Source organism: Heliangelus exortis, chromosome 2, assembly GCF_036169615.1.
Source record: "Heliangelus exortis chromosome 2, bHelExo1.hap1, whole genome shotgun sequence".
Taxonomy (NCBI): Eukaryota; Metazoa; Chordata; class Aves; order Apodiformes; family Trochilidae; genus Heliangelus; species Heliangelus exortis.
Window position 1 is genome coordinate 102233256 of NC_092423.1, and position 27361 is coordinate 102260616.

Sequence of the window (27361 nt, forward strand, 5' to 3'; positions counted from 1 at the left end):
AGCTTTTTTTTTTGTTTGTTTTAATTTCACACAAGAGCTCATCTCAGGGGGACTTTTGTGTCAAGCACTTCAATACATTTGGTGCTCAGCAATTAAACAGAACAAACTCATCTATCACAGGCTTTCAAGACTCCACCTTGGAGTGAAAAGGATATTCTTCCCTGCAGAAATTACTTTCAGACCTTCCATGAAGCACAACTTTTCCATTCAAGCAAAGGTGCTCACAATCCCATAATCTTATCTCCCCCAGCCACTACCAACAGCCACAGCCCACAAGCTCTCTCCCCTCCACACCTCTTCTCCTGGTTTAAGTCCAGTTACAGAAATTGGCCTCTTATTTATCTCACCCATGCACAGAATTAAAACCAGAAGCATCAACTAGCTGAGGAGTGCAATTTCAGAGCCTTCTCCAATTCCTATGTTTCTGCGTCATGCTAACAGAAACAGGAACTCAGCTTCCTTCTGTCAACTTTGACTCTCAGAAAAACAACACAGTACTGAAATTTGGGGCGAGAACTGCAGAAGGAACCGAGTAGCATGGGGCAAGTTCTCTAAGCAGTCATGGCAAGGTTCACCAAGGTGTAGGGTTTACCATTTCAAAGCCTTTTGTGCAGAAGAGGTTGTGCCTGTACTTCTCCGCCACTTCAGCACAAACTTAAAGCCACCTGGGGAGGACGATTTGGACAAAGATGTTGGACCACTAACTGAAGCATCTGAGGCATGAAAACACTGCCAGCTGGGGTATGCACATATTGCCAGCTTACCAACCACGTCGTGGGAATACAAACTCCTGGCAGAGTTATGAAGCACAAGTCTTACATTGCCACAGCGAGATAGGCCAGAGCTTGTTTGCAGAAGTCCTATATCAAAGAGTTGCTGCTGAATTGTAGTAATTAATTCATGCTAAGAACAAAACTTACAGGGAACCTTTCTTAACATAAATTTGAATTCCTTTGACTTGATTTTCCTTCATTTACTTTTCAGTTTCCCCCCAAGGAACCAAGAATAATCTCACACAAAATAAACTAAGCCAAAATAAAATCCAATCGAGTGAACTGGAGTAATACCCACTGATAGTTATTACTTAAAACTCACTTGAAACACACAATTCAAAAACATTAGTTTTCCCTCTCTCTTTATTCTGGCTCAAAGTAAACATGTAAGCACATAGGACTTCCCTATTTTTATTTTTTTTTCTAATAATACTTTTCAAAGCACTCAGAGTCCTCTGTGGTGTTCTAGAGCAAAGAGCCAAAATTAGAGTCACTATGAACACAAAGTAGAAATTGTGTAATATTAAATTTTTCCTCCCATGTTTCGTTCCTCTATAAATGATTCATAAAATCAAGCCTGTTGAAAAACAAACTGAAAAAAGCCTTTAAAAAAGCAAGAAGACCTTACCTGTGCCAGGCTGAGATTTCAGCATGCCTTCAATGTCTGTGGTGATTTTGGAGACCTGACTATTAAACTGTCGTACCGAATTTTTGAGGCCAGAAATATCAGTGGAATGAGATGCTATAGTTCCATTTATTTCATGGATACAGTTCCATAAGCTGCTCACATGCTTATTCAGACCCTCTTTTATCTTCTGCAAGTTACCTGAGACAGAGTCCAGCTTGCCACAAACTTTTTCAACATGAGAGACCCTGCTCTCAACATCTGAAACACCCTCCTGGATACCTTGGGTCTTTTCTTTGCACTTGCCAAGATCATTCAGGATATTGTCATTCAATTGTTCTAGTCTCTCCTTCACTTCACCACAGCAATTATCACTGGGATGAGCAGTTTGATTTGCAAATGTCCTCTGCATTTGATCGATTTTTCGGAAGACACCTCGTTGTGTTTTTCTACAGGTAGAATTGACACCCAGAAGCTGCTCTTTGCAGCTATTCAAGCCATCTTGAAGATTTTTCATATCTTTATCCATGATATTTAGACTATATCGGAATACCCGTACATCCCGCTGCATTTTCTGGATGTCACGTTGGTTACCCTTTATTAAGTTGAGTTTCTCATTAAGAGAGTTATTTAGAGACTGCAGAAGAGCTGAGTTGTTCTCCATTTTTAAAAGCAAGTGATTGTGTTTGCTGTTATAATTTTCTAACTCTTTCTGAAGGTCCTTCCTACCTGGTGGTGTGGACTGACATTTCTGCCCACAGAGGTGTTCAAGTGACAGTACTTTGCTCTTCAGGAAACTCAGCTCTGCTGTAAATTGCTCATTGGCAAACCCTGCATCACTGGGCAAGATGGGCTCAGGATTAATAAACATTCCATCTGGGTCTGTGGTATTAGCAATCTCAAAAATAGTGCCACCCAGCCTATCTTCTAGTGCCCGTAGCTTTTGGTCAAACAAATCTCTCAGTTCATCCACCTCAGTAGCTATAGCGCCGCGGAGAGTTTCCTCAACATAAAAACAATGCTCTTCAGCATTTCTTTCTGTAACATTCATCCTGGCATCCAGTTCCTCCAGCTTCTCACCAAACATGTCTTCTAGATCTGGAGTTGACAATCGACTGATTTCATTATCTATTCTGACATTCAAAATCCTGTGTGCTTCTGCAACTCTGTCAATCTTCGTATCTAAATCTTTTAATTTTTGGTCTAAGTCATTTCTCTCGCTCTCCTTGCAACAACTGGACTTGTTTGATGGAATCTGAGTCCGGAGATTATTTATTTCTTTCCTCAAATCATTCTCTTTTCCTCTTATAACATCAATTATTCCTAAACAGTTATTTTCATTGTCATCACACTGCTGTTGGATATCCTGTAGTTTGTATTCACAGGAGTTCTTCAGATCTGCCATTTTCTTTTCAAATCCTTCTAGTATTTCCTGTCTGAGGGACTCAAATTTTGAGTCTATATATTCCTGATATATATTGTCACTGGGCATTGTTATTGTAGGCCCTCGTGCTGCCTCCTGCAGTTGTTTTAGTTGTCCTTCGTAGCCTTTTACTTTTCCATTCAGTTCCTCCAGCTTGTCATTCCTCATCTTCAAGGCTTCCTTGACCTCAGCTAGCTCAGACTTTAAATCTTCCACTTCAAAATCAAGAAATGGGTCTTTTTGATCTTTATTGCTGTGGAGTCCAGGCAGATGAATAGTATCTGTTTCACCACCAACAGCACTATCAGGCTCTGGGCGGTCGTAAAGGTTGTTGAGCCAAGTGACCAGCACCTTACTAGCATCTTCCTGGACAGTCAGCTTCAGGTTTTCATTCACACCTGCCACAGAAGACTGAAGTTCAAGCACTGATCGTGTAAGTCTAAACAATTCGTCCTCCAAAAACTGCATTTTTTTCTCATATGGTGAAGGTTCTGGCACTTCTGTTGGTTCTGCATCTGTTTCATGGAAATAAGAGGCAAAATTTGGATATAAATATTTCCAGTGGTATCTTGTTTTAACCAGCTAAGGTTAATTTCACTTTTCGTTAAACCCAAAGAATTATTTAACCTGCATAATGCCTGCTCTTTTTTTGTATTCTTTTCAGTAGTTTATAATTGAGATGCTATCAAAACACTCCAAACTAAAAATTTTAGCACACTGACCAATTCAATAAATAAATTAGCAAACAGACCCACTTTCTTGTTCAGCAGTGGATGTAAGCTATAGCATATATAACAGACCATTATAGATCCATACACATCACAGCATGATCATCTTAGAGTCACTGCATCTCCTTCAATAATAATTTGGGAGGTGCTGCTCCTGAATTCCCATTGAAAACTTAAGTGGCAATCATTCATATGATTTAAGTGGTTTGTGCTCCAGTATTTTGCTGAACTGGGATCCAAATGCATATACTGGATGAGGTTGTGCAAGATATCCCAGTTTATCACACTTGCTTCAAAAACACCTAATTATCTGACCCATCTCTAAGTAGTCAATAAGTATGCATGTATAAGCATAAGCTTTAAACATCCCAAACTGTTAAATTAAAATAACATGAGCACTCTTCTCACTGCATGAAAAAAATCCAAAAGCAGACATTTAGCTGCCGTCTCCTTTTCACCTAGAACGAACTACTGAGGCTGGAGGAGAGGAGAGGAGAAAGAAGACTGATATTCTGCAAGATACCTGCACACTGGTAAGGAATAAACTTTTCCATATCTACTACTGATGGGACAGGAGAAGAAGAATGGGATTCAGTTGGAGAAAGTGAAGGTGAGGCCTGATAGCTGTACAGAAAATGAAGTGCCAGAAAATATGAGCTGCAGAATTTCCAACACTGGATTCTGGACAGACACAACTAATCCCAACTTAGGGGATGGATAAGTAGACCCCTTAAGGGAATTTTCTGGGATTCTCATCAACAAGGCACTAGGAAGTCAAGATACTAAGTGTATGTAATTAATCAAACCTGCACTTAGACCACCAATTACTTAACAAACATTTAGTACTACTTTAGTACATTTAATTATGTAGATTCACATGATTACTTTTATTTGCATAATCCCATATATCTTTGCCATTATGCACAGGAGGGTAAACTCTATTAAAACATCATGCATATTCCTAATTGCGATTTTGCATTGTATTTTTAATGCAATTCATAATCTAAAGACCTCTGCAGAATTCAAATGTACTATTACAGACACTAAAAAACACAACAAATCCACAATGATGTTTAAAAGCAGAAGTGAATAAGAAAATATACTTCTTTACAGACACACGAGTTGTTAGCATTACAAAAACCTTATTGCTCTCTACAACTAGGTGAAAGGAGGTAGTAGTGAGGTGGGTGCTGGCCTCTTCTCTCAAGTAAATAATGATAGAACTACAGGAAATGGCCTAAAATTGCACCAGGGGAGGCTTAGAATAGATATTAGAAAGAATTTCTTTACTGGAAGAGAAGTCAGACACTGGAATGGATTGCCCAGGGAGGTGGTGGAGTGACCATCCCTGGAGGTGTCAAAAACCGTGTGGATGTGGTGCTTCAGGATATGCTTTAGTGGGCATGGTGACTTTTTTTTTTTTCTTTTTTTTTCCCACCTGTGACAACTCTGTAATTCTTGATTCTTCCAGAGAATATGTAAACAACTAAGGATAAGAAAAATTCTCCTGTCAAACTGTGACTATATTGTGTTGGAGTGGTGTTAATAGTTAAATCTTCAGACAAAAGAGTTTTAGCAGTGATTCCAAGCAATGTGTGCTAGCTATACAGTGGAGAGCAACACTGAGACAGGGTCTGAAGCACATGCAATTGGACTTTTGCTTAGTTTTACACTGTAATTCAGCTTAAAGACATTACAAAGAAGGTAGGAAGTCACACATGTACTCTTCAAGATCGGCAAGGTGGCAGATTCCTTCAATAATAAAAAAGTCTGCACACACAGAGTACAACTATTATATACACAATGGTCTATTTTTGCATTAATTACAGTTCTTTTAGGGTCAGAGCAGAAAGAAAATCTCTAGACATAAGCAGTGTACAAGTTACTTAAAGATATCACTGGGGTTTTAATACCATCTTTTGGAAATTGTTTTCTAGGGGGGGCTAAGAAAATATTTTAAAAGCTTATTTTTAAAGCAGATGTGTAATCTCTAGGACTGGCTTAAAACGTTTTCAATTCCAATCTGTTTTACTACACAAAAAAAGACAAGTGGAAATCTGACTAAGTGCTACATGTGATACTAATATCTGATTATGTTGAAAAAAAGTCCTTCAGAAGAAAAACATCTATCATTTTTTGTTAATGCAGAAAACGCATAATACTGCAGTAACTGCACTCCTCTTGCCCTTTCAGAATACACAGCCTGATACTAACAAACATTCATCTTTAAGGTATTTTTTCAGCAATTGAGACTTACCATTCCCTTACCCCTTAGTGTTAACACAGGTAATCTAACAGTAACCTAAAATCTGCACAAGCCTTTGAACAAAGAAAACGCTGAAACTACTATTATATATAACGTTATATATCATTAAATTAGTGCCTGGGAGGATTTTTGTTGTAATAATAGTTCTGAAAAAGGTTTCTTGGCGTGGTTTGGTTTGCTTTGTTGGTTTGTTGAGGCTTTTTTTGCTGGACAATGAAGAAATCAGAAAAACACCTGTAAATTCTTACAAAAACCCACAACACTTAAGAGTCTCCTCAACCTGGAGTAGACAGTTGGCCTTTATGGCCAGTGTTCTACACCCACCAATCCATTATTATTCAGGAAATTCTCTGTATCAAGACTGTCATTGCCTCGCTATTATTTTCCCACCACACGGTGTCTCCCACGTTGATGTTGTACCTGCCAGTAGCTGAGTTCAACAGAAACCAGAAACGGTTCTTAAACTTCAAAGACGAAAACAAGAACCCAAAACTCAAACAAAAAGTTACCCAAGCCTTTCTTCACTGCAGCTCTTGCTGGTGTTGTGGGACGTCGAGCAGTGTTTGGCTTTTCTGCTGGGCCTTCTCTGCAGTCTTCCCCTTTGTACCCGGGACAGCATCTCCATTCCAGCTCTGTTACTGTCTTGTATGCAACTGTGTAACGAGGCCTGAAACTTGTTCGGTATCTGCCAAAACAGAAAACATTTCAAATGACCTGTAAACTAAGCTGCTATTTAAATTAAATCCAAAATTTAAACAGTTTTGGTGCTTGTTTGCTGGGTGTTATTTTTTTTATTAATTTAAAAAATAAATCAATTATACGATTCCATGATTGATTTCATATATTCTTCCCTTTCTCCTTCAAACATTGAATGAGTAGATGTTTCTCTCTAGATTTTAAAGTTACCTGCACTCAACTCATCCATTCCAGGGAGAGTAAACACAGCTATAGAACAGGAGCTTTCCTTTATGAGGAAAGGGATAATGTGCTGTGGGAAGTAAAGGTTTGTCTCAAAAGACACTTCCAAGTATAACAATGACCACCAAATTATTACTCTCTAAATTCAAAACCTTTTTTCTCTAACTGCTTTTCCTTACAAACCCACCCATAGGGCTGCGCTGGCAGCAGCCCTTCTTGGCATCAAAAAATGTTTCTGTCTGCTTTGTCCCACTTGTCTTTCCACAGTCTCCACTTAAACCATTCCTCAGGCCCTGTATGTACGGATTAGTCAAAGCTAAGGGGGATATTCCAGGGAAGGACAAAATGCTGAAAGCATGAGTCAGATAAGGACATGAAAGGAGGTGTCAGATGAAAGGCTATGACCAGTGAAGGAATCAGCTCTTTGTACTTTATTGCCCCAGTTAATTTGAAGAGGGTCATGCAGACAAACCTACACATACATCCTGTATGTACAACCTTAAGTTTCCATGATTAATCACTCAAAAGCAAACTGATTGTGATGCTGCAAATTTCTTTAACCACAGACTTCTTCTTCTGCAACTTCCCTTCAGGACATATACAGCATGTTCACCTAGAGTCAGACACTATGGCATCCCACCAGGGGCTGGGCTATTTTAGAAAAACCCCATTAACTTAAGATACTGTTCATTTGAGGCTGAGAGATGAGAAAAATAAATAAAGCAGGGATTCATTACCTGAGCTCTGTAAATTGGTACACTTGGAACATGCACTGAAACAAAAAAGTTACCCTGATTTCTCACGTTAATTCCTTTCTCTGAATAAAACTCGTATCATACCACTAACCTCCCTGTCACATTCTTAGATTTTTTTTTTTTTCTTAAGATTATTTCAGATCAGAACAGTTTGCATCCACTAATGAATCACAGACTCCCTTAGTAGCTGAGGGGGCCCTAAACTACTACTAACAGGCAGAAGAAACAGAAGATGGCAACGAAGGACACAAGAGAAGCTCTGCAACAGATTTCACTCATATGGCTGGGCTCACAGGGAGTGTATTTTGGGACAGAGAGGACACAGTGCAGAACCAGAACACCAGAAGCAGCCATGTTATCACAGCAGAAAAACTAAACAACTACATGTTTCATTAAAGGAAGCATTTTCTTCTATATCAATATGCAAAAAATTACTGTTGTTTAAAAATAATCAGTAATCAGCTACCAAATGGAAAAAATTTAATCTTACACTGAATGTAAATAATGGATAAAAAAAACTGCATTTTTTTGATTCATCATCTTTCACCTTCAGGGACACAATTTTAATATAACATCCCACATCTGACAGCCATTTGTTGTTTCTTTGTTTAAGCTGCTAAGCAACTTCAGGTGGGGGGGCTAAAATTTTAACTACTAATTAAGAATTTGTTTCTTTTCATATCTTCCCCAAATCTGCCAGAAGGTACTCTGAATTCTGAACTCAGGAAATAATCAGTGTGCTTTTGCATTACTGTTTTATCCACAACTCATTTAAGGGGAAGGAGTTACTGTGACTAGAAGTATTGTATATTTTCCCAACTATTTTTTGGCCAAAGAGTAGTTTATTCTAATAAGTGTCTGGATTCCCTTTTCCTGTGAATCTCCATAGGAAGGCAGGGGCAGTCTAAGCTGTAAATCTGTCTTTTAGGTGCTCATAACTGAAGTGCTGTGGTTGTCAACTTTTCAGTTTCTGCCTTGGAGCATGTAAGCTCAGAGTGAGTTTTAAGTCCTTTTTTTACCTTCTCAGCAGCTTCCATGCTGTCAACTGCACTCCAGCTCATCATTTCTTTTACAGTTTTCACCAAAACATGTGCTGAGTCCTGTTTACAAGGGTGAAGTACAGAAATCCCCACGGTCAAGTGCTTGAAAAATCAAATAGCAGAGTGCAGGCAGAGGGCACCACTGGGAAAGACAACATCCCGGCCACCCAGGAACTTCCTTTTCCTTCTCCCTTATCTCAAGTATTAAACCACATCTCATGTAGGTAATTTGGGTTTGATTCCTTTCCTTCCAACTAACCGGTGCAGCCAGAGGAATGACAGGATCACTGAGACACTTCAGTGTTTTGAAGTGGTTTGAGAGTCATTAAAACCCCTCTCACAACCACCACATTTCTGAATGCAAACTTTGAACTTTCAGATCAATTTTCACACACCAAAAATGGTTTTACATTCTGGTCTCTGATTTACATAAAACACTTAAATACTCTAAACTTTGTGTGTGTTCCTCACACTTGTTTCTGAGGTACAGGGTCTTCAAAAGCCATGATCATACATTCCTCTATTTTTTCCAAACAAAGTTTTAAGAATGTAGCTCAGAAACAAGTTCTATAAAGGAACAACTTTTATGCAAATTCACACTTCTCTGCTCAAATTACATAATGAGGATTTTCTCTGTACCATTTCTGATATCCCTATCATATTTTTGACAAGTTTCTCTTTGCATGCTTTCTCTGTAATTATGTTCATCAATGAAGACACCTCCCCATGAATTCAACATATAGCAAAACAAAAAACAAGCAAACAAAAAACCAAAACCCAAAAAAAACAAACAAAAAAACCAACCCAAGATACAACCAAACACAAAAGAATATTAAAACAATTTAAAAACCCAAGCTTAATACTTTTCATATGGGCAAATTATAAGACCGTTCTAACCTACATCTTAAAAAATAAGTAAGTTCAGCATTCTGATTCCTTTTTATTTCCTAGTTTCATGATCCTAATAGGCATAAAATATTTTAATATTTTTTAAAGAAAATTTGAAATGCAGAAGAATCCCCCCATTCTAAATCACAAAATATAAACACTGTTTCTACAACTTTTAAAATGTTGTAGCAGTTTATTCCTTACAAATTCTTGAATAATTGAGAGCTCAAGGAAATACAGAAATTGGATCTGGTTTTGTTTCAGCTATAGCACATCAAATACAAACTATCCTGAATCCTAGACCACTTTTTTTTTTAGGATCAAAAATAAACTAGAATCAAAAAGCTTTGAAATCTAGAAGTAGAACAGCTTTCATGTTCTACACCTTGAACCATGGTAACAAGACAGCTACAGTAATGGATGACAGCTATAGTAGACAGCTCTACAGACAGCTATAGCAATAGATGGTTCAGAAATTAAACTGGGATTTACCCAGCATGAACTATGGCTCTTCTATACTGCCAGTCCAGCTAAACGAACCATACTTTAGCAAGGGCAGTCATGTAAGGCTGGGGGGTAACAGGAACTTGCCCTGACACTCTTCTAATTTGGATCCAGTACATAAAAGTTTCTTTAAAATCAAAGCATCATTGCTAAAGCTTCTCTACCCATGATATGCTTCATACTGGAAGCTGCCCATGCAAGGAATGGTGCCACTGAGCCAGAAGCGTCCAGATGCACAGATAAATGACAGTCACCACCCTGCATCCAGCCCAAGGGAGATTCTCAAATCATACAACAGGTTCCTTGAAGCCAGAACTTTGCTCTGTCAGTGATTTTACTGGAGGAGCTGGAGACTTCCAGGATTTTACCAGGATATAATATTCTAGCAGCACCGAACAAAATTATTTTCTTGATTACAGTTAGAAAACAAAACAAAACTTTCTGCTAGGGACCACATCCCAAGAATAATTTGTGATTCTACATATTTTAATAACATAGGTCTGGGAGCTACTATAATACACAAATCAGACTTGTCTTTATTTACATATTCTGAATCCAATTGCTCACTTACAGTGATAGCAAACACAAAAACACAAGCACACTAAATATCCAAAATGCAGTCAGTATAGCAAAAGAGCTGAATGGCTGCTTCCCTATGTAGCTGGGTAGAATTACACAGTCACAACATAACATGTCCAAATCTCACAACTTTAGTCTTCTAGGTGTGAATCTTTACACAGTGACCTAGTGAGGCAAATTGGTCAAAAGGGTTCACAAAAGTCTTGTAAGTCTCTTAAAGAACTGAGGCTCCACTTCAATGCCTGTATGTGACAGAATGTAATTAAAAATAGTAAAACATTAAATCTTCCTCCACTTGACCTGGATTTCCATTGATCAAGTAAGGGTTAATAAAAGAAATAATTTTTACAAATGTCTTAAAGATATCTTTTTTTAATTCCTAAAGTGGTGTAAAATTACATAAAACACACCAGCATTTATTGTGCCTACTCTCCCCATCCACTAGTGGACCTCCAGTCCAAGATACCCTTTGCTTATCATTTTGGTGAATCAAGGTAAATACTACAAATGAAAACATTATTTTAGAAAGCATGAATAAAGGGTGATTTCAACAGTCTCTAATCTTTCCTAGCAACAGAGAAAATAAGAATAGCAGCTTTTGAAGAGTTTTTCCACAACAGGCTTCTAACTACCAATGCCTACTGCCTTCACCATGAACTCAACATGCTAAGCAAATGAGAAAACATGTTCAGAATGCTAATGCAAATCTCCATTTTAAATAGTTAAGTATTTTGCAGCTGAAATAAAGTCATTCGGGGTTTCAACAGCATTTAACTACCCTTCATCTTTAAGATAAAACTATTTCTCAGGAAAATGCTTAATTAAAAATACACATTTGCTGCAAACACTAGACATTTTGACTAGGAAAAGAGCTATAATTTTCTCATGGTGCTAAACCACAGAAGGAAGCAGTTAGCACTGATATTTGGAACGTCACCTAATAGCAATAAAACAAATCAGAAACATTTGGATTAAATTGGTGGGAAAACATATGGCTCAGTTCTGTAACTAGATATTAACATTCAACCTTCAGGGAAATGCATGGAGATAAGTGCCACCACATCCTCACTGTGAGGAAGGGACTGCAGAATCAGCATATGTTAAGTATGAACATAAGCAGAGTATGATATGTTTATTCTGAGTACAAAACTTCAAGGTTGGTCCAAAATTCTGTAGTTATTGGAGCAGGTCCCACAACTTCAGCAGCCTGCAAACCATGGCTTTATTGAATTAAAGATAATACATCTTCACTATTTAAAGTTTTTTATTGAATGTAGATCCATTATGTGTAAATTATACAGACTGCTCTTGCATGTTCCAGTCATCCAGACCTCCAATATATTGCAATGGGAGTGCTAAAGTAGCACATGGACACCCTCCAGAAATAGAACCTAGAAAATATCTTTAAATGCAATCATGTTTTGTCCAAGCATTGTTGGCCATTTATACTACAGTTACTAAACCAGAACCAGTTGACCCTAACTTTTCTGTTTCCCAAGAGTGCAGGCCTAAAGGCAATGCCTACAAATAGTGGCAGAAATCCTTCTTCTAATGAAATCACAAAGGTCTCTAGCAACTCTGGCAGTGAGTTTCAGTACACCTGCATTTCACATGCCTACTGTGTAGGTACAGACATGCACTGGTTGTCTGTATTTCCCTTACCCAACAGAAGCACAGTTGATACAGACAGTAACAGCCAAAACAGGGCTGCATCTTGTCCTAAAGTCATCATTTACACCCCATTACCTAAAGGCATGCAGGACACCACTGGCATCAGCACCTGCAGGTGTCTAAGCTCCCATTCTCATGTTCTTCCCCCTCTATGGCAGACAGCACAAATCAGAGTGAGCTGAATCCCACCTATAGATTTTCTTTTATAACCTTGCTACTGCACAGCAGCACTGGCAGCTTGTGTTTTGGCCCACAGATGAGCTTAATTTGAGAAAAATGTGTCTCTACCAAGAGTTTATCTCTAAGGTATTTACAGCAAGCAATGAGAAGATGTTTTGACAGGAATAGATTAGCCTACCAGAAGTCTAGGTGTTCAGTGAAAGGAAGCCATCAGGTCAGAAAAAAAACTGAAATTATAGGCTGTAGCAAAAATGTATTTAGAAGGAATCCCAGTGAAGTCCAAAATAGTTTTTGACTTTGATCTTGCATCAGAGACACTAAGCTGCTTCTTACAGAGGGACTTGAGAAAGCCTTATCTTTCCACTGCTCCTCTTCCTTTAGCTGGCATTTTTGCTTTCCAAAAATTATATATATATATAATATATATATATACAGGTCAGCACATGTGTTGCCAGGCATTGAGGTCTGGAGAATTACTTTTTCTTCAAAAACCTGCCACTGATTTTACCCACTAGTCAAATCCTGGTCTAGTCACAACCATCTCAAGTGAAGCTCTTGAAAGGCCACGTTCAGTTATGTTATAACATAATAATCAGGCTCTAATACACATGATCAAAAGCAAGCAGAGAGTGTTTCAAAATTGTCTGCCCTGGAAAAAACACAACTGTCATGCACCCCTGTGGAATACATAAACTTATGGTGTCCACCACTCACACATAGCACCAAGGAGGCTCAGCCTCCCCAGGCATACACAGTCAGGTAGGGGTGTTTTGGTGCTTTTAAGAAGATTTGCACTAATGTAAAGCATGGCTGACACTTGCACCAGATCTGAGCTAAATCCTGAAATAGAAACTGATAGAAACTGCCACTGTCTGAGAGCATCAACATGAAACTGAAGCAAGAGAACAAGTTCCAGCAGCACACATCTGCAGTAATTCAACTGCCTGCTGTGTTCCCAACCAAGAAACCACCCATCCAGATCTCTGTAAAGAGTGTTTTACTATCAGGCCCCAAAAGCACTGTAATTTTACCAAATGCATCACAAAATAGGAATGAGCATTACAAAATAAGTACTTTTTCCAGTGTTTATTGTTTGCTTTGGCCCTTTACACCGCCTGAGAAGCACAAGGAGAGCAGAGTGTCCCTTCTGTCTGGAAGAAATTGCTACAAGGGAAGGAGCAGTGGCACAGGTGACATCTATGCCTCCCTCCTACTCCACCCCCAGCGTATCAGCTGGAGGGATGGAGGGAGGAAAGTTACTTTCCTCTGCCCTTGAACACTCTCCTCTTATCTATCAATGGCAGGGAAGAAAAGATCCATCATGCCCAAACCTGCTCACTGCAGCCTGGTCTCTCTCACATGGTTCTTTAATGCTGGACATTAGCTAAATACATCCAAGAGAATGGGGCTGAATTTCACCAGAGAGTTTGTTGCTTGGTTTTGCTGGTGAGGGTTTTCTTGGGGTTTTGGGTTTTGTTTGTTTGTTTTTCTTTTTAAAGATGAGGCATAAAAGTTTACAGAAATGGGTAGAAGACAAAATGTTCAACTCTTCTCAGGCATCACAGGATTTCATTTGTAGTTCCACTCGAAATCTCCATAAGTGCCACTGTTCATTACTCATACAGCGAATTTTGATGATTTTTATGTCGTTCATCTCAGTTAGCATTCTATCAAAAAAAAAATGAGATTCAAAATACAATTTCCTTTCTTGGGGGAGAAATGCTTCTTGGGAAGAAACAGCAAAGGGACTGCACTCTCTGAGACATGCCACCATGTGTCATAATTATTAGTGCTTCGTTTTTCTGGTGATAGGTGTTTGTGAGCATGTATGGAGCTCTATATATCCATAACCCACAAACCCACCCCACCTTTCAGCCACCAAGGATATTAATCTTAAAATACTGACCAGTGAAGTCCAGTAGGGAATGTCCACAAAATTAGGTTCAGGTTTAAACCAGCGGAAAAGACAAGTGAGGGTGCAAAGCATTGCTCCTGATAAAGGTTCCTGAGAAACGGTGTATCTAAATTGGGTATCCCTAAAATTAACAATTTGTTGTTTTGACACCATATTGGCATTTAACTGAAGAAGCCTCCAAACCCCAGGTCAAACATTTCTGACACCAGAAAAACTTATAAACTCTGATTTTTACATTAGTGTGAACTGAAGAGCAGTTTGTGACTTTTTTTTTTTTTTTTTTTTAATTACTGCAACAAACCTGAATGTGTGAAATGAAAATTCCCTCTCCAGTTCACAAAGGAGAAAAACTGTAGCATTCAGTGTGTGGAGGCAGAGATGCACAACTTCAAGCTCAAGGAGACAGCCAGGAAAGTTTACCACACCCAGCAGGCGCTCAAAGATTTTCAAAGAAGCACTCCAGGAAACCAGAAGTACATTCTGAAGCTTTTTAAGTTTGCTTAGTGTTTTCAATGCACAACCCCTTAGGCTAACCTCCCTATGTAGTCAGCTATCTGGAGCCTGTACAAAGAAACTCTGCTTCATACAAAATACACTAAGTAGAAAAAAAAATAATTTTAAAGACCTTTCTAGATATTTGGAGGGAAAACATTAAACAGTGCTCACTTTCCCTTCAATTTTTGTACATCCTGAAAGTTTTTCTTATGAAATATGCATTGCTGGAAGCCAGTGGCAAACCTAGGGTCTGATCTGTGCTGACTTGCACATCTTAGGTTTGATCCTGGCTGGTGCTGTACACTTTGACACTGGTCTGTATGCTTAATTTCTAGCTACTGATCAGTCTCAGCAAACCTGAACTACATTGGGACTACTGAAGGGATGAAAATTATATGTGGATTTCCTACACGTTCCTGGACTGGGGCTGATGTGCTCTACCCTGGTTGTTCTTGGGTTGCCAGAAAATGGTAAACTGATGAAGCCACTTAATTTAAATTGAAAGTCTGATACTGTTTTCAGTAAAACAATTCATACTTTCACTCACTATTACTTTATTAAGAAACACCGAATACTGCTTATTAAAACTGTGTGTTACAAATATGTATAGCCATCTATTCTGATATTTATAACTGCATAAAACTAGCAGCATGAGTATCTGAAGGCTTGAGCTTTAATCTTCCTCTTGGCAATGATAAAAACTGTGATTAGTTTGGAAGCAGCCTTATTCATAGTCATTTGAAAGTAATAAATTCAAGAAGATGGAAAATATTGCTCAATAAGAGATCTGGAGAGGCTTGCTAATTTAGCTATTGATTCATTCATCATTTTCTTGACAGTTCTAAGTATGCACAACCTAGTGAAACAATCATGATATGTTTATCATGTTGAGATGAGCAACTCACACTAAATCATGAAATCCACCCCCCCACAAACTAAGGACAGGTCACCTGACCCCGTATACACTTCACCACACTAATATCTTTACTGTCATGAGCAGACTTAATGGGGATTGGTACTTGAATTAGGAAATCTGATAAAAACAACATTTCTTTAGGTCCTTGAGCAACCTGATTTACACTTTGAAGCCATCTTTGCTGTTAGGGGGAGGACTATGGGGGAGGTTACATGACCTCAAGAGGTTCCTCCCTATCTATTTTTTTTTCCTATTTATTTTACTACATCGTATGAGGAAATCTCATTTCCCAGTTCTGTAGCAAAGATGGAAAGCCAGAAAACACCCCTCAGCATCAGAGTTAGCTTCTAACTTTAAATGAAAGCCTTACTAGTGAAAGCAGCTTTGGCCAAAAATGCCATAATGGGAACACCTACAGTACAGCCAGGTATCCCAGGTACTCTACAGCACAAGATGCAAAACAAAGAACTGGTGTAACAGCATCCTACTCTTAAGCAGGTACATTGATTTGAGCATGTCCAAGAGAAGCCACAACCCTAAGGAGTGTGTAGGATCCAGCCAGAAGGGCAATATAATTTGCTTTTAGAATCAGACAAGGCTATTGGTTACAAATTCCTAATGATATTAATTAAGCTACTGAACTAAGAAAGCTTGGAAAAGAAATCTGTAACAAAAGAAGTGAGGAGAGGTCAGCTGTTTATTAAACATTACTAAATTTCAAAACATACAAGATCTTTTTAGTCAGTAAAAATACTAATATTTTTGTGTTATTGTCTTTCAGTCCAATGACCTAATAACAAAGTTCATCCCTCCTTTGCTAGTCACAGTTTTAAGAAAAATAAATCAGAAGCCCCCATACTTCAAAGGGCATAGACTTCAAAGGACATCTCAGATTTTTCTTTCTACTCCCCCTCTTCCTATCTCTTAAGCAGCCACACTTCAAATCACATTTATCCTTGACACCTTAGCCAGCCAAAGCATTCACTAACTTTTTAGTGAGGAAATGCACTATCAAGCCCAAATACCTATAAAACACTTAAGCAATGAAGTATAATAATTTCCTGAATTTCAGTTTAACATTTCAGGAAATAAGCCCTGTAGCCAAACTGAAATCACAGTTAGCACTCCTAGAAGTGCAGTTACTGGGGTGTTTTTTCCAGACAAATTATGTTCTAATGGGCCTAAAAGGTAGATAAAAATGGTACATGCCCACATGAGTTTTAGGCTTAATCAACAGAGCTTTCTATTTCTTAAAAAAAAAAAAAAAAAAAAAAAAAAAAAAAAAAAAAGCAGTGTTGACTATAATCCATATTTAGAAATACCCTGTATGTCTGAGGCAGTGAAACACTATCAGAGAAAATTAATGAAGTGAGCTATTTAATTGTTATGGATAACTTAAATTGTACCTAAACACTAAAATGGCTCTCTAAACCTAGTCTTAAACTCATTTAAATCAACAGCAAACCTTCTGGCAAATGAAGTCCTAATAGTACTTAAGTACTAAAAGAAGCCCATATGTCTATGATACAGTTAACAAAATCTTTCCTTGACTTGAATTTCACTGTCCCTACTGTCTACAGCAGAATGAGCTCTTGGACAAAGCACAGGTGTCAGAAGGAGACTACACAGGCACTGTCGTTTATCCTAGTGAGTATCTGCTATGTAGTTCATTTTTATCTTCTCTGTGTAAGTGCAGAAAGGAAAAAGAGAGTAATTTCATAGAAGTCCTCACAGTCATTTCTTTGTTGCTTTTATAGCTCTTTCCAGTCCAATTTTTGTCAACATTAGCTAACAAACATATATAAACACATTTCCTTATTCAAACCACTACTCCTACTGAATAAAACAATAGTTTTCACAGGAATTAAATTACTCCTATTTGCAGGAGTTTGCAGGATTTGAACCATGTGTTTCAAATGCTTTGGATTAGTTCGTTTATTACTCGGCCACTAAAATGAAGTGTATACTAGCAATAGAAAAATAAAGTCCCAGACTTTTAAATAAGAGTTTTGAATACAGAAACATTTCAAGAATTTGATATTCCAGCTGCTTTCCATGTTATCAGTGAGTGCTGTAATAGATACTTCTGCAGTCACCTTTAGGGTTATGAAGAAACTAAGAGTTGTGTTCACCAAAGAGAGTCAAATTGGGGAAACAAAGACTTACGGTAAGTATCTAATTCCATTCTCAAAAGAACAAGAAAAACACCATGAGATTGGCCACAGAAGGCAATACCAAATATCTGTTTAGTCCCATATTCTCTGACAGCAGCCAACTCCAGATGTTTAGGAGAAGCACAGGGACAGACAATGCCATTTCACAGAACCACAAAGTCATCTGGAAAGGATGAGACTTCTGGAGGTCATCCAGTCCAACTCCCTGCTCAGGCTGGGCTTTCCCTTCTGACTCCTGCCAAAGATCTCACCAGCTCAAGCAGTTCTCAGCTCATGAATTTCCTGAGCTAGAAGCAATGCCTTAGCACTTTCTTCATTACCTACTAGAAGACAGTCCAAGAAAATCCTAATTTACTGCTTCTGAAATTCCTTATCTTAATGCTTGGTGATTTATGTGTTCAATGAGCTCAGTTTCACAGCCCTTCCTCACTCCATAGCCCCACTACAGAGACTGCACGACAAAGGGCACACCCCATTACACAGCCTGTAAACTCACCCAGAAACCCAAAATGGCCAGATCAACACTCCAAAGAGAAACAAGGGAAATCACAGGATGGTGTTACTCAGCTGTCTGCTGCCTTTGTTATTTCCACCAAATTCCAGTGTTTATACATTCTAATAGCAAAAGAGTTATTTTTCTTACAAAAATAACAATCCAAACAAATAGAAACAGTTCACTTGAATGCCAGATGCCCAACACCTATTGTCAAAGGCCCCAGGGTGACAGCGTCATTTATGTCCAGCAGTCTATTTCAGTAGTACTCAGGACCAAGCAGTATCAGTCTCATCCTTGCTATTCCACGATAAAATAAAAATTACTTCTCTTTTGTAAAAGAATCCTCACCATCACCTCAGACCAACTCTGAGCCTAACCCATGAAAATCTATAGGTCTCCTTCCACGGACTTCTGGGGAAGATTGTTCCAGAGTGCTTATTGCCTACAGCTTTTAAACATAAGTGTGCAAATAGTACTGCTTTTTAGGTGGGAAACTCAGGTAAATGGTTTGCCAGGGATTAGCCAGAAGATAAAAGAGATACAGCTGTTCCCTGACTCCAGCTGTACCTGCGGGCTCACAGTGTGCTGCAGGTGGTCACTCTACAGATTGCTATCCTGTCACACTCTATCGAACAACTTTGTATCACCCTCTGTAAAAATCTCTGCACTGGCTGCTCCCTTTGCTGTACAACAGGGTTACACGCATTGTAAATGAGCTGGCTCGCCTTCCTGGCTCTCTCTCCATCGCTGTTACGCACCCATCCAGCACCACACGGCAACCATAAAACCGGTTTTTAGGCTGTACCTCGATGCCAGGGCTGGTTAGTAGGTGTGCTCCTAGCAGGTGCTGGCACCGCCGCAGCCCCTGGGTCGGCTCCCGCCCGCTCTCCGCCTCCCTGCAAGCCCCGCCGAGGTGTGTGCCTGGGGCGGCACAGCGGACGGGCTGTGCGGACCAACAACACGCTCAATCTGGCTCTAATTAGCTTCGGGCAGCCTGATGTCTGCAATAAGAGCGAGTGCTTTGTTCGGGGCGTCCTGGGGAGCAGAAGGCGGTACGCGCCCTCTTACCCTCCTCCCTCCCCCGTACGCTTTTTGGGGTGCCGGGAGCGCCGCAGCCACCGCTCCACCACTGGGGCGGGGTGGCCAAACGCTTCCCCCACCCGAGGTCGCCTCCTCGGCTACTTACACCTGAGTAGGCTGGCAGGGGAACTGGTTCGAGGCGCATTTGTATTGGGCCTGGATGTAGCTCTCCGTTCCGTCCAGCACCGAGCAGCTCACGTTCCTGTTCACGATGTAGGCGCACCAGTTCCTGCGGGAGGAGGGGAAGACAGCGGCCATCAGGGACGGGATGGGCATGGGCATGAGAGGGCAGCCCTATCCCGCCCGCCCCGCCACTCCGAGCTGCCCCGGCTCGCCCCGCCGCTGGCAGCGGCTCCCGCAGCCCCCTCCGGGGCGGGTGTTACTCACTTGCTGCGGGAGCCCGGCCGGGTGTACCGCAGGTGCGGAGTGGCGTGGCTGAGCCCGGCGCCCAGGGCGAGGAGGAGCGGCAGCGCCCAGCCCGAGGGCGTCGCGAACCCCGGGCACAGCTTCATGGAGCGACGGGCGAGCGGGGAGGGCCGGTGCCTTTCCACGGGCTCCCTCTGTCCGTCTGTCCCTCCGTCCGTCCCTCCGTCCCGCCCGCCCTCGCCAGCTCCCAGCTCCCTCACTGACGCAAGTCCCCTCCACCCCGTTTCCGCCCTCCACGGCGGCTCCGCACCCCCCTCTGGCCGAGGCGCTGCTCCCCTCCACCCCCGCCCGGCCGGACCCAGCCCCGGCCCCTGCCCTGGCCCCGCTCCCTCCCTCCCGCCCCGCTCTGTCCCCTCGGCCGAGAAGCAGCGGCGTTGCCGCAGGCGGAGGGGCGGACGACGGTCCCATATGGGACGGCTCATGGCGGCGAGGCCACCCGGGAGAGCCCCCCTTTCTCTTTCCCCATCTCCCTGCCCCAGCTGGCGGCAGAGCCATTGGAAATCTGATGGGGGGTGAGGGTCGGTGTGTGTGTGTGTGTGTGTGTATGTGTATGTGTGGCTTGGGCAGGCTGGCTGACTTGGGGCAGCTCTGTGGTTCCAATTGACACCACTGCCTTGACATGGTGGCTGTTCCCTTGCGTGACCCAAGAGCTGGGCCTGGGGTGACTGCAGCAGCTATCTCAGCAGGGGATGTACCTTAGGCCACTATGAGAAGCTCAACATTAGCTGGCAATGTGCTCATGCAGCCCCAAGAGCCAGCTGTATCCGGGGCTACATCAAAAGAAGCATGGCCAGCAGATCAAGAGAGGTGGTTCTTCTCCCCTGCTCAGCTCTTTTGAGACCCCACCTATGTCCAGCTCTGGAGAAGGACATGATGCTCTTGCAGCAAGTGGAGGGCCATGAAGATGGTCAGAGCGCTTGAGCACCTCTCATGTGAAGACAGGCTGAGAGAGTTGGGGTTGTTCTGCCTGGAGCAGAGGAGGCTCCAAGGAGAACTTACAGCAGCCTTCCAATACCTGAAGGGGCCTACAGGAAAGCTGAGGTGGGACTATTTGCAAGGACATGTGGTGACAGGACTGGAAGAGGGTAGATTTTGGTTAGACATTAGGAAAAAATTCTTTTCTGTGAGGGTGGTGGCAACAGTGGCACAGGTTGCCCAGGAAAGTTGTGGGTTCTCCAGCCCTGGAAGTGTTCAAGGCCAGGGCTCTGAGCAACCTGGTCTAGAGTAAGGTGTCCCTGCCCATGGCAAGGCTGTGGAAACAATGTGGTCTTGAAAGTTCCTCTCAAAACAAACTATTCTGGGATATATAAGGAGAACTGTTTACTGGGCGAAGAAAGCAATGGGTGTTCAGATTCACTCAGGTGTTAAAATCTGACAGGGTAGCCTGCCCTGTGAGGGTGACCTGCCTATGCAAGGTCATCTGCAATGGGTCCTACCACAGTTTATGCCACAAGGAGGGCCCTCTGGCCTCCTCAGCTCCTGCTCTTCTGCAGCACTTGGTTAGGATTCAGGCAAAACTGAATATAGCATTGAGGCTGGGACAGGGCAGGCTGCTTCTGCCAGAGAGAAGGAAGGGAAAGAGTGGTGTGTTGGGTGGAGAAGAGTTTGGGTGGGAGACCTGGGAGCTGTGCCTGTTGCTGCTGCTGAGCCTGAGAGGTCCCAGCCCTGCCCATGTGCTCCCAGGCCTTCTGTGGCCACAGCAAATGCTCAGACTTTCTGAGTCTCCTATGCAGGCAAAGCCGGCAGCAGGGCAGGGCCCTCCTCTCTTCTCCTGTAGGCAGTGGCCTGCCTGAGCTGAAGATGGATCTCATCATCTCCCCTGACCTGCTGAAATGGGCAGGTTTCATCTGCCAGTCGTGACAGTCAGTCTCACCCAACAACTTCATGTGGCCTCTGAGAGTGACAGGGAAATAAACTTTAAATGCTGAAGTCAGAATTACACTTTCAGACTGTTTTGTAGTAATTGTTTCACTGCAAACCTACACTAAAGCTTCCTGGTCCCCAGAGAAATGTCTCCTGTTAAATTGTGTAGGAACACTTTGCTGGTGTTAATTAGCAAGGGGAAAATACGAGATTACTACTGCCACTGCAATCTGTCCCATTTCACTTGTGAAAATGGCACCTTCCTAATGCTCTGCAGCTGCTTTGGAGAGGGTAGCACCTCACTGTCTAAGAAATTATGCTTCAGGCAAAGATTAAACAATTTACCATGCCAGTGTTTACATTTGCAAGAACGTGCCAGTCAGGCATCATTATTTGTGCCGGCAGAAATTATTTGGAGTTTCTCCAGCCTGAAGAAAGCAAGACTACAGTGCAGTCCCTAAAAAGCAATGAAGAATGCTCTTTCTTCCTTTTTCCCCTCCTCATCCTGTCAAAGAACTCATGAAGTTGGTCCTTTTCCAAAAGTGATGAGCAATATGGAAGAGCTGTACATTGTCTCACAAAGGGCAAGTCATTAAATAATGAAAGACTGAGCTCATGCTTGTCCTGAGAATGACTGCATAGTACAAAAATTATTAGGCTGATTTAAGCAAAATTAGCATGAAATGAAGCAACAGTATGTCTCCATAGGAAAATATTGAACTTATATTTTGGTGAAGGGAGATAAATCAGATGTTCCCTGATTTGCCATGAGGGCATTTGTCTAACCTGTGAACCACAGACTCAGTTGCATGATCAAACATAACTTGGAGCACTTTTAGAAGAGTTATTACAGCCTTTGCTTACACCATGGATATAGGAGATAATGGCTCTGGGGCAGCCTGTAACTTCAGAACTCTCCTTGGAAAAATGTTAGTTCTCTCAAAAAACATGCAAGAAAAGCTCTCCTGATTTCTGATATAGAGGAGATGTCCCTTTACTGTCTGGCTCAACTACTTTGTAAATATTATCAAACAGGACTTTGACGCTGTTTGCTGCCATTACTTTAAAGGGGCGTGTGAGACTTGTACTACAAAGCACAGTGAATTTTTGAGTTTGATTCATTTAAAATAAACCATAACAATGAAAACCAGAATCTTGCAGGACCATTTGCTTCTTGCTGAAAACAGAACTCTGGGGGAACTTGAATGCAAGTGCTGTTGCAGGCAGTGAAGTTTTATGCCTGGTTGCATGATGGCTCAGTAAGGAGTAGCAGCAGAAAATTACTTGTGCTGAGAAGCACTGAGCTGAATAGAAATGGATGAATTTGGGCAGATGCATAGAGCTGACCTCAGCTCGTCTGATATTCACACTGGGCCTATGATATCAGCTGATTCAACAACAACCAGTACAGAAATCAGGCTTTGCTGGGAGAATCTTCAGCTCAGGTGCACACTGGACATGTGGTCCAAGCTCTGGTCATGGCTGCATTTTTTCTATGGGTGTAGCTGGCTTTATTTCAGAGTGTAAGTATGAAGAGTAATTGCATTCTCAAGGAGACGTCTATGCTCACACTTTATTTTTCTCCATTCTATCCTCTCATCTCTTAAAATTCACAGAAATCCCAAGGCAGATGATTCTTACAGTACAGGGAAAGCATTTCCCCACCCTTCCCTCCAAATGAAGAGTGTAGTTTGCAAGTGCACTGAGCAGGGCTCCAATGGCTGGCGAGGTCAGTACACACGTCCCTAGGAGACAGAGATCACAGATGTGAGTCCATAAATCCTTTTAAATTGTTTTAAAGTTCTTCTGTCTTCACTAAGCAGTCTGGCTGTGTTTTCAGCATCAAGATCTATTGCACTTTCATGCTTCATAAGAGGATAATGATAGGGAAACAACCAGACCCACGTACAAGAGTCTAAAAAGAAAAGGTACACAGAGTAGGTGAACAGAATAAACAGCAAAAAACATTATCAGAGTATTTTTATGAGAATTCCAAAAGAGAAATGTGCCTTTAATGGTGTGGTTCATGGATAGGAAATGGTGTTATCCCTGCAGTTTATCTCTCTTATCAGATTCTTCTGTGGATTTCAGTAATAAATTCCTTTGTGATTTCTGGGTTCCTTTTCTTCAGGTTCACCACCTTAAAAAATGCCAAAAAAAGACCCAAAGTGGGTGCTTTTTAGAGATGTTTGTACTCCCTTGACATTTCTCTTTAATAACAAAGCTCTCATCTAGAAATACTGTCTGTGGCACAGAAGGTCTTTCAGGTACTTCTCACGTGGCCATCAGACATGAGAAACCAGCCTGTAGCTGGCTTTACATTTGGCACTGTGTTAAATGTGTTCATGAATCAAAGGAGGTCGCAATGTCCCTCTGGAAAGAGGAAAATGGTTTTAGGGAACAAAGAAAATTTTGAAAGGAAGCTGTAGGAAACTCCAAGCTAACAGAGGAAGGCTCAGATTGAGGCGTATGACGCATGCTGGTTTGGCAATGCCAGGAAGAGCACTCTGTAGGGAAAGAGGAGTTTGAATACTGCTTTGCAGAGATGTGATGCTGTCCTGTTCCATCCATTTGAGTTGGTGTATATGGTGCCACATAGTAATCTTAAGATCAATATTAACTCTTGACATTCTTAATTCCAGTGCAAGACACGTACTCTCCAGCTTCTCCCCTCTCAGATCAGATTATGAGCTTTTCTGCAGTATCTTTTTAAAAATTACTGCCACCCCAGAAGACTCAGGTTTCAATTTTGAATTTTTTATGTGTAATCACCTCACTAAGGTCACCCAGACCCATATTTAGCTGTGAACATTTAATGAAAATTAATGACTGAATGAAAAGTTAATAATAAATGTTAGTATTTTTACTTTATTAACATGTTATTTATCAACATATTAACCTAAAGAAAAATTACAAGCCCTAGTCAGAGGTGAAGAAATAGACAAAGGAGAGGAAGGAGAGCAGAAGCTTTTTGTTTTCTTTTTACTGGAGAACCACCTTGGAGGGCCATAGCAGTTACACAGCTATGAAGATTTTGTTAATTCTATAAAAAAGGTCTGTAGCAGAGATCCACATTAGCAACTTTGGAGAACGCAGAGAAATAGCTCATGTGGCCCTGACCACTTCACCTATCTGAAGCTCTGAATCTGTCAGTCTAAGTGCTGGTGCTGTGGTGTTGTATGAGCTCCACAGAACAGGCTCAGGGATATTTCGGTTCATGGGTGGGCAACCTGGCATCTCCAGCCTTTCTTCTTGGTGTTATTCTCTTTTTGAGGGAAGACTTCTGTGCTAAATTGACTTAATTGAACAGAAAACCAAATCAGTGTTTTACTAAGAGCCCAAATATTGCTCAGTTGTAGCATGAATTAAGTGTTCGTATTAAAACTGATGCTGTTTACTGTCATAGCTATGGTTTTGGCTAGAGAACAAAATAAACAAAGGCTATTCCCTGGCAGCAGCTATCTGAGAACACTATTACAATCTACTCAAGGATTCAAGGCAGGACAGCAGAGATCAATATCCATTATTCTCCACCAGGAAGAACTATTTGCTTGAGTGTTGGAGAGTTGTAAACCACAAGTATGCCACACTTATGGAGCACGGTATCAGCTTTGTACTGAGTAGCCATAACTACTAAGAAAATAATGATTAAGGCCTACACTGCTTTCATAGGAATGATAAGCACTCTTCCATATTACTCTGCTATACAGTGAAAGAGAACTGAATGTCATATCACCCACTGATACCATGGATTTTCTAGCACACCAAGTCTGGAGCCTGTGCAGAGAGAAGACATCAGAGTTTAGGGTGACAATCAGAAAAACCCCACATTTGTATGATCTCTGTGATCTTTCAGTGAAGAGCCCAAGGCTGGCTGACACATGTTCAAAAGTGGAAGTTAAAGAGCACTGGAAGGAGGAGATGGCAGATGGGCTGGGGGTGGGAGGACAGAGGTGAGGAAGAGGTTTCTTTTGTCTGCTTGTCTTTGGTTTGGTAGAATTGCCAAGTGACTTCACTACTGCTTTAACCTGCACATACAGTAGGACAAAGCTGGCTGAATACAAAGCTATCTGCAAACAGACCCATCAAAATCACTGCAAGCAAAATGCTGAAATGTACTTAAAGATTCTCAGTTCTTAAAAACTGCATGCATTTTTTTACCCTTTCTGTAAAGAGTTTCTCCCAGCCTTCCTTCTTATGAAATCAAGAATTGTAATTTTTGGTTACAACCATACTGGTTACTCTGGTTTTGATACCTCACCTCTAATAGTAGTGCATTATTTCAGAAAAAAAAGAAACAACCCCTCCAAAAAAACCCACAAACCAACAACCAACCAACAACAAAAAAAAAACACAAAAAGATGAGGGCATTAATTATTGTGCAGTCATTATTTCCAATACAAGGTGGCTTCCAGAGTTTCAATGCATGCACTGCTCTTGCTAATGTCCCTCTCTCTGATTGAATGTGACAGATTTCAGCTTTCACAATTTTTTAAAGATGAGCTGGAAAGGAGAGAAAGGGAGTGGCACATGACTTTACTGTCTTTGGGACAAAGTTGTCAACAGAATTTTAAATTATTACATTTTTTCTTGTATAAAAGTACATGATTCTGAAGCTTTAATTCCATGTTCATCATTTTATCCAGACTCTTGCTGAAGTTACAGGTGTTTTGACTAAGAAAGCAAGCTACATGAGTTTAATTAAAGCAGGCACAAGTTTTTATGCAAACATGATAAATATTATAATCTCAGTTTAAGGAAGATAAATATTGGTTTATTCCAAGGAACTGATTAAAAATTCAGTAAGTCCATAAAATAAGAAGCTTTTCCTGAAAACAAGAGGCGGAAATCCTTGATGTAGATAAGACCTAATACTGTAATTCACAAGATCATTCTTTCTTCCTTGGGAAAAACAACCTCCTGATCTAATTATTTCCCACTTAAAAGAAAATAAAAATATAGACTGTTAGTTTTAAGGAAGCGTTCTGTACATTTCTTCTGATTCTTATCTATTTTACGTTCAGAAGCAAAGTTAAATTTATCATCTGCCCAAATTGCACACTGAAAGAGGATTTAGGGTTCTCAAAGACACTTTGTGTTTCAAAGTGAGCTAGCAAAACACAAAAATGCCAGGAATATTTTAAATAAAACCTCATTAGGTAAAGACCATGGCTGCAAATATTTCATGCCCTGTCTGCAGTCACGCTGTGTTTTGAGAAGAGGATTTATATAGGCTAGTTCATTTTTCTGATTCAGCCATTTGGATACAGAGCAAATTTCTTCAGCTTCTCTAGTTTCTCCATGGTTTCTCCCTGATAGAAGGTGCTGCCCATTATTTGTTCTGTAAATTCTCATTAAGGTCACAGCAGCTCAAAGGTGCAAAAACTCAATTAAAAGACAAAAACAAAACCAAAATATCTTCAAAATATCTTTTTTCATTATTTTTTTTACCATCTGCCTTCTCCAATCTTGTATTCCCACAGCATAATGCTGGTATGTGCTGTCCTTTATCTCAAAAGCTACAACTCAAGATGTGCTATAGCTCTGGTGAACAGAGCATAATGACAGCTCCGGGCCCCAGTGCCTGCAGCCACTGAGATTGCTCACCAGAAATGCAAAACCATGGGGAAGAAGGAGGGAGGAGAG

At 40.9% G+C, this 27361-nt stretch overlaps 1 protein-coding gene across 1 annotated transcript in view; it reads right to left on the reverse strand.

Annotated features, from left to right (window-relative positions):
* EMILIN2 (elastin microfibril interfacer 2) overlaps positions 1-20043 on the reverse strand; it is a 33739-nt gene extending 13696 nt beyond the window's left edge. The window contains exons 1-4 of the mRNA XM_071737239.1: positions 19814-20043; positions 19533-19655; positions 6325-6500; positions 1402-3336 (exon numbers count right to left, since the gene is read on the reverse strand). Of these exons, the coding sequence (XP_071593340.1) occupies positions 1402-3336; positions 6325-6500; positions 19533-19655; positions 19814-19938 (2359 nt within the window). The 5' untranslated portion in view covers positions 19939-20043. The remainder of the gene's footprint in view (positions 1-1401; positions 3337-6324; positions 6501-19532; positions 19656-19813) is intronic.
* Positions 20044-27361: the final 7318 nt, after the last annotated feature.